Genomic DNA, 12885 nt, shown 5'->3' with positions numbered 1-12885 from the left:
CTCTACACATGCTGCTGCTCCATGTTCTGTACATACACTGCTGCTCCATGCTCTGTACACACACTGCTGCTTCATGCTCTGTACACACACTGCTGCTACATGCTCTCTACACATGCTGCTGCTCCATGCTCTGTACACACTCTGCTGCTCCATGCTCTGTATACCCACTGCTGCTCCATGCTCTGTACTCACGTTGCTGAGCCATGCCCTGTATACACGCTACTGCTCTATGTTCTGTACACACACTGCTGCACCATGCTCTGTACACAGCTTGCTGCTCCATGCTCTGTACACACGCTGCTGTTCCATGCTCTGTACACACACTGATGCTCCATGCTCTGTACACAGGCTGCTGCTCTATGCTCTGTACACACACTGCTGCTCCATGCTCTGTACATACGCTGCTGCTATATCCAAAGTCAACTGTAGCAGGGAAGGAAAGGTGCAGTGCTGTGAGCTGCAGGATGCCTGCAGATATCCTGGTGTCTCAACATGTGCTTGTCCACTGACTGCACTGGCCATGTTCTGAGGGGGAATTCTGGGCAGCTGTAATCCCACCTGCATTTGCCTCTGTGTTCCCCCATACAAACTGGTATTCCTGAGGGAATTGACACATAAACAAACAGCACCAGTTATCGTTTTGGAGAGCAGTTAATACACTGTGAATTATTTTGAAGCAAGAGGGAGATGATCAATCACAGCTCAGTCAGCTGAGACCTCATGGTTGAAATAGGATGTGACTATAACAAATAGATATAGTAAAATATGGAATCATAAAGCATCAGATGTAGCCACCTGGATTTATTGGACTATAAAGAGAACACTGAAATCAACTGAGCAGAACAGAACTTAGAGAACCGAGGTGGAGAAGATCTCACAAGATGGATTGCCCACCACTGAAGATCTACCACAAGCATGCATTTAACTCCAGAGCTTACGCTGAGACATATTACAATGACAAGCCAGACATGGAGTTTGCAGATGATACGTTGAAATTCCCTATGAATAATTTTCACTACATATTTAGCTCAGGTATGTATTGTATATAACAGCTAATCTTGAGTTTTTAATAAATACAGTAAAATATCTAACCCTGTCAATCATAGAAATGAAATATCTTATATTTGCACAAATGCTTTTTTTTCTTTTACAATCTATAATCTGTTGTAATGCATGTCCTGCTTTGGGAAAATAGGAAGGAATCATGGGTCTCTAGGCAGGTATTGTGTATTTGCAAATACTTGTAACTAGTGCCTGTGTCTTTATTGACAATTAAACAGATACTGTTTTAGATCTTTCAGCAGAGGCTATAAGCATGACCAGGAAATGTCTGCTTGTTTCTATTGATGATTTGTATAGAGTGTGGAGCTGGTCATGCGGCAGAGCTGGTCAGGGTCGGTATAAGGGGCCCTAAGCCAAACAATAGCGTTGGGGCCCCCAGCGCAAAGCTTCCCCTCCCCCCCCCCCCGCTATTAGCCCTCTGCTCCACAGGGCCCTGTAAGCAGCCATAAATACCTTTTAGTCCCGGCGGGTGAGCGGATGGGCAGCAGCTACACTCTGAGACATGCTGTCTCCCTCCCACTCTATGACCCGTCGCGTCATTTGTAAACATGCGCCGCTGCCCGTCCGCTCACCCGCCAATACTTACAGTGTAAGAAATAATTATTTGACCCCTCACTGATTTTGTAAGTTTGTCCAATGACAAAGAAATGAAAAGTCTCAGAACAGTATCATTTCAATGGTAGGTTTATTTTAACAGTGGCAGATAGCACATCAAAAGGAAAATCGAAAAAATAACCTTAAATAAAAGATAGCAACTGATTTGCATTTCATTGAGTGAAATAAGTTTTTGAACCCTCTAACAATAAAAGACTTAATACTTAGTGGAAAAACCCTTGTTTGCAAGCACAGAGGTCAAACGTTTCTTGTAATTGATGACCAAGTTTGCACACATTTTAGGAGGAATGTTGGTCCACTCCTCTTTGCAGATCATCTCTAAATCCCTAAGGTTTCGAGGCTGTCTCTGTGCAACTCTGAGCTTGAGCTCCCTCCATAGGTTTTCTATTGGATTAACCTCCTTGCCGGTCTAAAAAATCCGGCAAGGAGGCAGCGCCGCACATTTTTTTAAATTTTTTTTTTTTTAAATCATGTAGCGAGCCAAGGGCTCGCTACATGATAGCCGCTAAGCGGCGGCATCCCCCCACCCACTCCGATCGCCTTCGGCGATCAGAGTATGCAGGGAATCCCGTTGAGAACGGGATTTCCTGCAGGGCTTCCCCGGTCGCCATGGCGACGGGGCGGGATGACGTCACCGACGTCATGGACGTCGGTACGTCATAGGGAATCCCGATCCGCCCCTCAACGCTGCCTGGCACTGATTGGCCAGGCAGCGCAGGGCTCTGGGGCGGGGGGGGAGCGACTCGGCGCGGCGGATTGCGGCGGATCGGCGGCGAGCGGCGGCGATCGGAAGTTACAAGCAGCTAGCAAAGTGCTAGCTGCTTGTAACAAAAAAAAAATTATGCAAATCGGCCAAGCGGGGCCTGAGATATCCTCCTGCGCAGGTTACCCCGAGCTGAGCTCGGGATAACCGGCAAGGAGGTTAAGGTCCGGAGACTGACTAGGCCACTCCATGACCTTAATGTGCTTCTTCTTGAGCCACTCCTTTGTTGCCTTTGCTGTATGTTTTAGGTCATTGTCGTGCTGGAACACCCATCCACGACCCATTTTCAGTTGCCTGGAAGAGGGAAGGAGGTTGTCGTTCAGGATTTCACGATACATGGCTCCGTCCATTTTCCCGTTAATGCGATTAAGTTGTCCTGTGCCCTTAGCAGAAAAACACCCCCAAAGCAAAATGTTTCCACCCCCATGCTTGACGGTGGGGACGGTGTTTTGGGGATCATAGGCAGCATTTTTCTTCCTCCAAACACAGCAAGTTGAGTTAATGCAAAAGAGCTCTATTTTGGTCTCATCAGACCACAGCACCTTCTCCCAGTCACTCACAGAATCATTCAGGTGTTCATTGGCAAACTTCAGACGGGCCTGCACATGTGCCTTCTTGAGCAGGGGGACCTTGCGAGCCCTGCAGGATTTTAATCCATTGCGGTGTAATGTGTTTCCAATGGTTTTCTTGGTGACTGTGGTCCCTGCTAATTTGAGGTCATTCACTAACTCCTCCCGTGTAGTTCTAGGATGCTTTTTCACCTTTCTCAGAACCATTGACACCCCACGAGGTGAGATCTTGCGTGGAGCCCCAGAGCGAGGTCGATTGATGGTCATTTTGTGCTCCTTCCATTTTCGAACAATCGCACCAACAGTTGTCACCTTCTCTCCCAGCTTCTTGCTATTGGTTTTGTAGCCCATTCCAGCCTTGTGCAGGTCTACAATTTTGTCTCTGACATCCTTGAACAGCTCTTTGGTCTTTCCCATGTTGGAGAGTTCGGAGTCTGCTTGATTGATTGATTCTGTGGACAGGTGTCTTTTATACAGGTGACTAGTTAAGACAGGTGTCCTTAATGAGGGTGACTAATTGAGTAGAAGTGTCTAACCACTCTGTGGGAGCCAGAACTCTTAATGGTTGGTAGGGGTTCAAAAACTTATTTCACTCAATGAAATGCAAATCAGTTGCTATCTTTTATTTAAGGTTATTTTTTAAATTTTCCTTTTGATGTGCTATCTGCCACTGTTAAAATAAACCTACCATTGAAATGATACTGTTCTGAGACTTTTCATTTCTTTGTCATTGGACAAACTTACAAAATTAGTGAGGGGTCAAATAATTATTTCCTCCACTGTATAGTTAATTATGTCTGCCATTATAGCTGCAGGGCCCCGGGGAACGCGGGAAGCAGGCAGAATGGAGCAGGGTCAGCATTGCTGGGCAAATGCTGTCTTTGCCTTATGGAAGCACTGGCCCTGGAGCTGGTCCCCTACATGGAGGTGAATAGCAGTTTCCTGGCAAGTTTCTTTGTATGCCGTATTGCATGGATGATTCTATAAAATATGCATGTTTCACGGAATTTCCATGGTTTATCAGGTATTTGGAAGTATGTGTAACTAATGCCCGTGTTTTTAAAAATTAAGGAACTGTAATGGGTTCAGCAGCAACTCTGTGTACCCCATTACAGTGCCACCTGAGGAAAAGCATCACTTTAATCCACAAAAAAATGTAGCTTTTGCTGAAATTCTTTATGAACAGGCAGCTACACTAGAATTACTTCAGCATTCCTATGACTATAATCCGAACATTTGTATAGCGCTTTTCTCCTGTCGGACTCAAAGCGCTCAAGAGCTGCAGCCACTGGGGCGTGCTCAAGAGGCCACCCTGCAGTGTTAAGGAGTCTTGCCTTGAACTCCCTACTGAATAGTTACTTGACCTAGCCAGGATTCGAACCCTGGTCTCCCATGTCAAAGGCAGAGCCCTTAACCAGTACACTATCCAGCCACTATGATGGAATTGATTTTTTTTTTAACAACTCTGCAGGTTTTGTGAAGGGAGATGTTTTGATTGATGTCAGTGTTAGTTCCCTCATCCATCATCTCTACTCAGCTTGTGATGTCTTTAAGGACATAATTATACTGAAGCTCAATGAGAAATGCACCATGGAGACAAGCAAATGGAAGGACGCTCGCACTGGCGCTTGTAGCTGGGAGCACGCATCAGCCCATGCAGCCAAGCTAGAGGGAAAGAGGTGAGATGTTGTGTAAATGCCATGTATGAAGAAATGAAAACTTCATGCTGTACCCCCCTTTTTATAGCTAAGGAGAGTTAGATTTGTATTCACACATGCAGGGAGACTAATAATTAACCCAACTTGACACCACTGCTGGTTGTGGCGGAGTATGGAGCAATGCGATCATATGCAATAGAAGTTAAAGAGACACTGAAGCAAAAAAAAAAAATTATGATATAATGAATTGGTTGTGTAGTACGGATAATTACTAGAAGATTAGTAGCAAAGAAAATATTCTCATATTTTTATTTTCAGTTATATCGTGTTTTTCATAACATTGCATCATTCTCTAATATGTGCAGTTTACACAACACTCAGCATTCTAAATGTTTTTACAGAGCAGGCAGTGAACTTTTGACCTGTCCTCTGGCAGAGAAATAGAAAATCCTTGACTGAAAGCTCAGATAACAACCTTCAGAACTCAAAACTCTCTGCCACTTTCAAAGTCATAGAGCTCAATGGCTTTTATGCATAGATAACAACTGTTATCTATAACTGTTAGTCTCTTAACTCTTCCTGTACTGGAAACAATATTAGACTTATGTCTCTGCTCCTAATGTTTTATTTCTAAGCTGTACTACACATACAAATCATTATATCATATTTTTTTCCGCTTCAGTGTCTCTTTAACTTAACTGCTCATCCCCTCCTCTAGAAAATGCATTGTTATGTATTTTTGATATGTTTTTTTTGTAATTAGGCTCTAAAATAGTAGAGGGAAATAGTAGAGGGAGGCAAAGCTTACTTTTTTATTACATTTTGATAGAATTATACACAGACATCATACAAGGCACATAAACTGCATAATACAAGATGCTGTGCAGAAGGAATGATCCACCCAATGTAGCAGGTTTGAGGCCTCTGCCATTAACAATGTAAGAATGGCAGCAGTTTCAATATTCTACTTGAAAATCAATAGGTGAATTTTGATTGGCTCTTGTAGGCTCCACCTACTTGTCTGAATATTAATCCCAGTCACCCAGTGACCAACTGTGTGAAGTTGAAGAACCCTGCCAATAACAGTGTAAGAATAGCTGCAGTTTATATTTTCCCATGTAAAAAGTTAGTTGTTTTTGGATGTTTCTAACTTTGACATACAGTCACTAAATAAAAAAGTTTATGAGCCTTAGGGTCCTTGGCATCAATAAGTAGAATTTTTCCATTGGAATTAAACAAATCTGATTGGCAGTTTGTGGCCTGGCTCCTTTTCAGAATTTAAACCCAAGTCTCCCAGTGACTGACTGTACCAGATTTGAGGTATCTGTCATTAAGAGTGTAAGAATGGCAGCAATGTAAATATTCCCCTTGAAAATCAATAGGTGATTTTTGATTGGCTGTTGTAGGCACCACCCACTTTCCTGAATATTAATCCCAGTCATCCAGTGACAAACTGTGTCAAGTTTGAGAACCCTGCTAATAATAGAATGGCTAAAATCTAACAAATCGGATTGGCTGTTTGTGGCTCCATCCCCTTTAGTGAATTTGGACCCCAGTCACCCAATGACTGACTGTATCAGGTTTGAGGCCTTTGCCATTGACAGTGTAAAAATGGTTGCAATATAAATATTACCCTTGAAAATCAATAAGTGAATTTTGATTGGCTGTTGTAGGCTCCATCCACTTTTTACATATTAATCCAAGTCACACAGTGGCCACCTGTGTCAAGTTTGGGTACCCTGCCATTAACAGTGTAAGAATGGTTGCCGTTTATATTTTCCTATGTAAAAAAATTAGTAGTTGGTGCCGCCCACTTTTTCTAACCTTGACATATAGTCTCTCAATTACCAAGTTTATGAGCTTTGGGGTCCATGGTATCAATCATTTGTATATTCCCATTGAAATGAATCAAATCTGATTGGCCGTTTGTTGCTCCGCCACCTTTCTGAATTTGAACCTCAGTCACCCAGTGACCAACTGTGGCAGGTTTGAGGCATCTGCTATTAACAGCTATTAACAGTGTAAGAATGGCAGCAATTTAAATATTCCCCTTGAAAATCAACAGGTGAATTTTGATTGGCTGTTGTAGGCTCCACCCATTTTCTGAATATTAATCCCAGTCACCCAGTGACCAACTGGGCAAAGTTTGAGAACCCTGCCATTAACGGTGTAAGAATGGCTGCAGTTTATATTTCACCAGTGAAATTTGTTTTTGGCTCTGCCCACTTTTTTGCACCCTTGACACACAGTCACTCAATGACCAAGTTTGTGAACCTTCATTTTTCTGGCATCAAAAATGTGTGAATGGAAGCAGTTTATCTAGCAAAGAAATCTAATTGGCTGTTTGTGGCCCCTTTAGTGAATTTGAACCGCAGTCACCCAATGACCGGCTGTAGCAAGTTTGAAGCCACTGCCATTAACAGTGTAAGAATGGCAGCAGTTTAAAAATTCCCCCTGAAAACCAATAGGTGAATTTTAAATGGCTGTTGTAGGCTCCACCCACTTTCTTGACTCTTAGGGTGGGTACACACGTCAGATAAAAGTCTTTGGAAAATGAAAGATCACAGACCAATTTTACCCCCTTTCATGTAGTATGAGAGCCATACCTACACAGTCTATTCTATGGAGCTGAACTCCCCATCAGACAGAAATCTTTGCAAGATGCTGCACACACAGATGCTGTACACATGCAACAGATCAGTATCTGCAAAAGATCTGTTCCTGCAAAAGATCCGTTCCTGCAAACTGCATTCATAGTCTATGAGATCTGCAGATCATCATACACACCTTGTTTCACGGACAATTATCTGTAGACCAGATCCACCAGGTTGGATCTTCAGATCGGCAGATAATTGGCTGATCTGCAGATGAATGTCCATTAAACAAGGTGTGTATGAGGATCTGCAGATGTCATAGACTATAAATGCATTTTGCAGGAATGGATCTTTTGCAGGAATTGATCTTTTGTAGATACTGATCTGTTGCATGTGTGCAGCATCTTTGTGTGCAGCATCTTGCAAAGATTTCTATCTGATGGGAAGTTCAGCTCCATAGAATAGACTGTGTCGAGTATGGCTCTCATACTACATGGAAGGGGGTAAAATTGGTCTGTGATCTTTCATTTTCCAAAGACTTTTATCTGACGTGTGTACCCACCTTTAATCTCATTTACCCAGTGACCGACTGTGCCAAGTTTGAGAACCCTGTTATTAACAGTCTAAGAATGGCTGCAATTTACATTTTCCCATTAAAAATGAATGACTGAAATTTGATTGGCTGTTTTATGCTCCGCCCACTTTTCCTGGATTTGTAACCTCGGTCACCAAGTGACCAACTGTGCCAAGTGTGGGGACTCATTTTTTTTTCCATTGACATGAATGGGTAAAATCTGATTTGCTGCTTGTAGCTCCGCCCAGGTGTGCAGGGGGGACGGGCGACCCCCAGAACATCTCATCTCAGGTAGTAAGGGATCTGCCTGAATATATATAGAGATTTTAGCCTGTCTAATTCTTTTTCATTTGTCTCTAATCACAAGTTGTAATTTGATCTCTCCCCTGTTTCACCTGACTGCCATGGCAGATAAGCTCATTTGAATGCACATGATGTAGTCAGGATTTTGACTACTCTCAGCCTGCCACCTGTACCGACCTCTGCCTGGATTTTGACTACTCTCTGCCTGCCGCCTGCACCAACCTCTGGGATTGGCTTACAGTGATGACAGGGCCAGGAGCCAATGAAAACAGCTCCTGACCGGCTTACAGTGCTCTGCCATCATAGAGACGGCAGGGCGAGCGAATTGTGGAGGTGTTAGGCCTCTTCCACACTGCATGCATTTCTGATTCCGCTTTTTAATCGGTTTTTACCTCCGATTCAGATTTTTAATCTTTACTGCATGCTGCGTTTTTTTATCCGTTTTTCTGTTGAATGTATTCAGGGAAAATCGGAATTGAAAATCGGAATCGTAAACGGAATCGGAATCAGAATCAGAAAATGGATTTGCAGTGTGCAGGGAGCCTTATAGTGTGAGATCGACGAGATCGGCGGGGACGCACGGTTAATGGGACGTTGAACCGATGTCCAGCCAGGGCCGCAGTGCCACCTGCTCGATGATTTTAGTTCTAATCCCACTTACATCTGGACTGTGTTTTAATTTTTTTTATTTTTTTCAAAGTGAGAATTCATAAACTTATTCTGTATCTCATAAACCTATCCTGTATCTCTGCAGTCTGAGCAGTCATTAACTTATAATTAGCTTTCAGAAAAGCCTAAGCTTTCCCAAAAGCTAATTATAAGTCATAAAACTTCTGTGTGGCTTAAAAAAAAATATGATGATATTTATTTATTATTATATATTTATTGTATTAATAAAGTGCCAACATATTACGCAGAGCTATACATTAGCTATATATGATATATGAATGATAGCAGGATAGTGATGTAAATGGGAGCTAAATTAACCAGATTGAAGATCCCACTAAGGCCAAGTTCACATCTGCGTTTTTGCCAAAAAAGGATCCGGTGAGTGGATCCGGTCTCCGCTTCACCGGATCCGGATGGCTCAGCCCGTGGCCCATTCACATAGTGAAAACGGATCTGATCAGTGATTGATCGGATCTGTTTTCACTCAGCAAATACATACCTTATCTTCATAGGCAGGCGGCGGTAGAGGCTTCCTCTTCTTCCGCTGTGACTAGTGACTACACAGCGCGTCATGTGACTAGTCACATGACGCGGAAGAAGACGGAAGCCTCTACCGCCGGCTGCCTATGAAGATAAGGTATGTATAAACCTTCCCTCACCTACCCGCACAGCTGCTGCACCCTCCCCTCACCCTCCCGTCGCTAGAATCGCATCGGCCCATTCCCCCATCACCCGTGGAACGGTCAGTTTCTTCACTAGTGTGAAGAAACGTTCAGTTTCCCATTGCCCCCAAAGCTGCAGTATTTTTATCCGGATCCGTTCCGCGTCCGGAACGAGTCCGGAGAATTAGGGCCTGCTGCATTTTTCAGATGCGGGGACAAGAACGTACGGAACAGACGCATGCGAATGGATCCATAGGTTAACATTGAATCCATTCACATGCATTACGTTTGTACAGTATACGTTACATTCCAGAAAAAAACACAGATGCGAACCGGACCTAACAAAGCTGGTATGTAACCTTCAACCCTTCAAATGAGAACAAGAATCAGGATATCAAGAAAGTTCTATTTAGGATAGGAATATATTATTATTATTATTATTATTAATTTATTTATTTATTATTATCCCCTTCAGTTTTTCTTTTAAGACTTAATTGCATTTTTTTATTATATTTCCTCCCCTAAGTACCCAAACTGAAGACAAGGATCAGCAGCTAAAGACGGCCATCAGTCATATTATATCGTGTGACTTTGAAAATGAGAATATAACGCACCCTGTTGTGCTTCCACTTGCCGATTGTGTCACCAGCTTATGGATAGCCGATATCATCAGCAAAGATGAAGATGATTATATGAGGAACCTGGAGAAGATCTCAAAGCTGCTGAAACCCGGAGGCCACCTGATACTAATAGCAGCATTGAATACAACTTACTTCATGGCTGGAGAAGACAGGTGTTATATTCTTACTTTTGATGAAAACTTTGTGAAAAATGCCCTCAGCAAGTTGGGCTTTGTTATTGATTATTGTGCAGTGCAGAGGAGGAGGCATGAGAGCAAACTTGTTGATTATAAAGCTTTAATGTTTATCACAGCTTGCAAGACCAAGTAGTAGTTGAAACATTTTATTTTAAAGAGAGTAACCAAGCAGCCGAGGGTGACCCAAACCACTTGGAATTTATAGGGGGATAAAAGGGACCTAAAAGCCCTCCTACTAAAAAGCAAAGCTTGGTGTAATCTGCCTTCTTAAAACAGAAGGAAATTTGCAATAATTGAGCTATAAGTGAACAATTGTGGTTACCCACAATGCACCACTACTGAATATGCATATTCGGTAGTGGTGCATTGTGGGTAATCACAAATGTTCACTTATAGCTCAATTATTGCAAATTTCCTTCTGGTTTTAAGAAGGCAAATTACACCAAGCTTTATTTTAAAGGGGGATGTAACATTAAAAAAAAATACCAAAAATTGTTAGTGCCCCAAAAATATATGTAAACACTTTTTTTTTTCTAAAATAGGCCTCTATATGTCCCCCATTTCTTTTTCATTTTACCCAGTCTGGTTGCCTTTGCCTGAAGAGACTATTTAGTGCCAGCAAGATTGTGTTCTTTTTTGTTTGTTTGTTTTTAGCTACAGTAACATGCTTATTTCAGCATGCAAATAACAGAAAACTTCCTATATTAAATAAGGTAAGGGCACTATGACCAGGAGGTTAATTAATATCTCTCCCCCCCAACCCCGCCCACACACACACACCCTTTGAAGAGTTTACCCACCGATATAACTCTTTTGTCTTTGTGATTTTTGCTGTGGGAGGGACAGTAAGCTGTGGTAGCAGTTAAGGAAAATTAACATTGAGCTGGGTTGTAAAAAAAAAAACCACAAAAAGTGCAGAAATTACGTCACTTTTGTCATAACAGAGAAACAGTGAAGATGGAAATGAGCAGAACAATTGTTTTTTTTTTTCATATCACATTTCTCCTAAATCTGACAGTGACCACTAAAAACAACAGGATAGGCAGAATAAATACGTTATTTCTCATTGATGATTTTTTAAAATATTTTTTCAGTAAATACGGAGTTTCCTCTTAATTTAAAGCAAACCTGAAGCGAGAAATCTCTGTAATGAACGCTGAAGAGGCAGCTGCAGGGAATAGCGCTACTTTCACAGCTGCCTCCAGCCCCCTGTTTAGCAGCATGTCCGGGCCTCAGGCGTCTAGCACGCCGAGGACGGAACTGTCAATTGCACATAGGGTTGCATTGTCGCGCGCACGCATAGACGGGACCTTTATGCGGGGAGGAGGCGCGTCAGCTGACCGGCTGGTCGGCTGACGTCAGAGGAGACGCTCGCCGCTCCTCATTGGATGATCGCTGGGGGCGTGCCTGGAGGGTCTTCTCTGCTTCATAAGCCGTACTGAGTCACTCGCAAATTGTCTGCTGTTGCGAATACTCTGTGTTAGCGCTCAGACCCTTAGATAGTTCCGGTGTGCTTTGATCCGGGAGGAAACCGGGTATTTCACACCAGATAGGAATTGTTTGATAGCTTAATCATTACCTACTGTATATTATTTGTGTATGACTCTGGCTCGTTCTGACCTCTCTCTTTCTAAGTGATTTTGTACATTTGCTTATCTGATCTAGTTGCCAAACCCTGCCTGGTTATATCTTTCTGACACTGCCTGCCAATTTTGTACTGCATCTATCTGTCTGTTGCCAAACCCGATCTATCTGACTACTCCACTCTCACCAGAGGGCCCTTGTCTCTGGTGAGAGGCATTATACTGATTGTACCCACCAGCCCCTCTGGTGAGGTATAGCTCTTATCAGTAATACTGTTGCACCAAACACCATCTGTATTTGTTGTCACATCAGCTTCTGACATACCAGTATTATAGGTGATTCTGCAGATCACCTTATAATCAGGTATATATCTGCATTATAGGTGATACTGCAGATCACCTAATAATCAGAATTCTGTCGCTTGCTGACACAAATCGTTACAGAACAGCAGACCAAAATGTCTATGGACGCACTGGGTAAACAGGTTGAGGCCTTGACCATAGCGGTAAATGACTTAACCGTGGTTGTCAATACCCAACAGACTCAGATTACCCAGCTATCTGGAGTGGTCCGCACCCTCCAGACTGCAATTGTACCAGTGCAGTCCCCTTAGAATGCCCATGCCAGGAAAATTTTCAGGGCATACATTTGATTTTCAGAATTTCAGACACCGCTGTCTGTCATATTTTGAGATGAGACCTATTTCTTCAGGGACTGAAAGTCAGAGGATCGCCTTCATTAAAATTCTGTTAACAGGGGATTCACAGACATGGGCTTACAGTCTTCCTAGTGGTCATGAGGCATTATCGTCAGTTAAGAATTTTTTCAAATCTATGGCTATCATATATGATGATCCAGATATCGCAGTCACTGCGGAAAGGAAACTTAAAAATCTCAGGCAAGGGCAGAACACCAATAAGTCCTATGCTGCTGAGTTTAGACGGTGGGCAGTATCAGCTAGGTGGGGTCAATTCGCCTTGTTTGACTGTTTCTTATCTGGGCTATCTGATCCCAT

The 12885-nt window shown here is 42.8% G+C and overlaps 1 protein-coding gene across 1 annotated transcript; it reads left to right on the top strand.

The window, feature by feature from the left end:
• Window positions 1-821: 821 nt before the first annotated feature.
• LOC137525418 (nicotinamide N-methyltransferase-like) lies at window positions 822-10558 on the top strand. The gene is made up of 3 exons (XM_068246496.1): window positions 822-1032; window positions 4481-4688; window positions 9996-10558. Exons 1-3 carry the CDS (start codon window positions 882-884, stop codon window positions 10417-10419), a joined length of 783 nt encoding a protein of 260 aa, XP_068102597.1. The 5' UTR covers window positions 822-881; the 3' UTR covers window positions 10420-10558.
• Window positions 10559-12885: the final 2327 nt, after the last annotated feature.

The sequence above is a fragment of the Hyperolius riggenbachi genome, chromosome 7 (assembly GCF_040937935.1).
Source record: "Hyperolius riggenbachi isolate aHypRig1 chromosome 7, aHypRig1.pri, whole genome shotgun sequence".
In the NCBI taxonomy this organism is placed as follows: domain Eukaryota; kingdom Metazoa; phylum Chordata; class Amphibia; order Anura; family Hyperoliidae; genus Hyperolius; species Hyperolius riggenbachi.
This window is presented reverse-complemented; position numbering and strand designations above follow the sequence as displayed.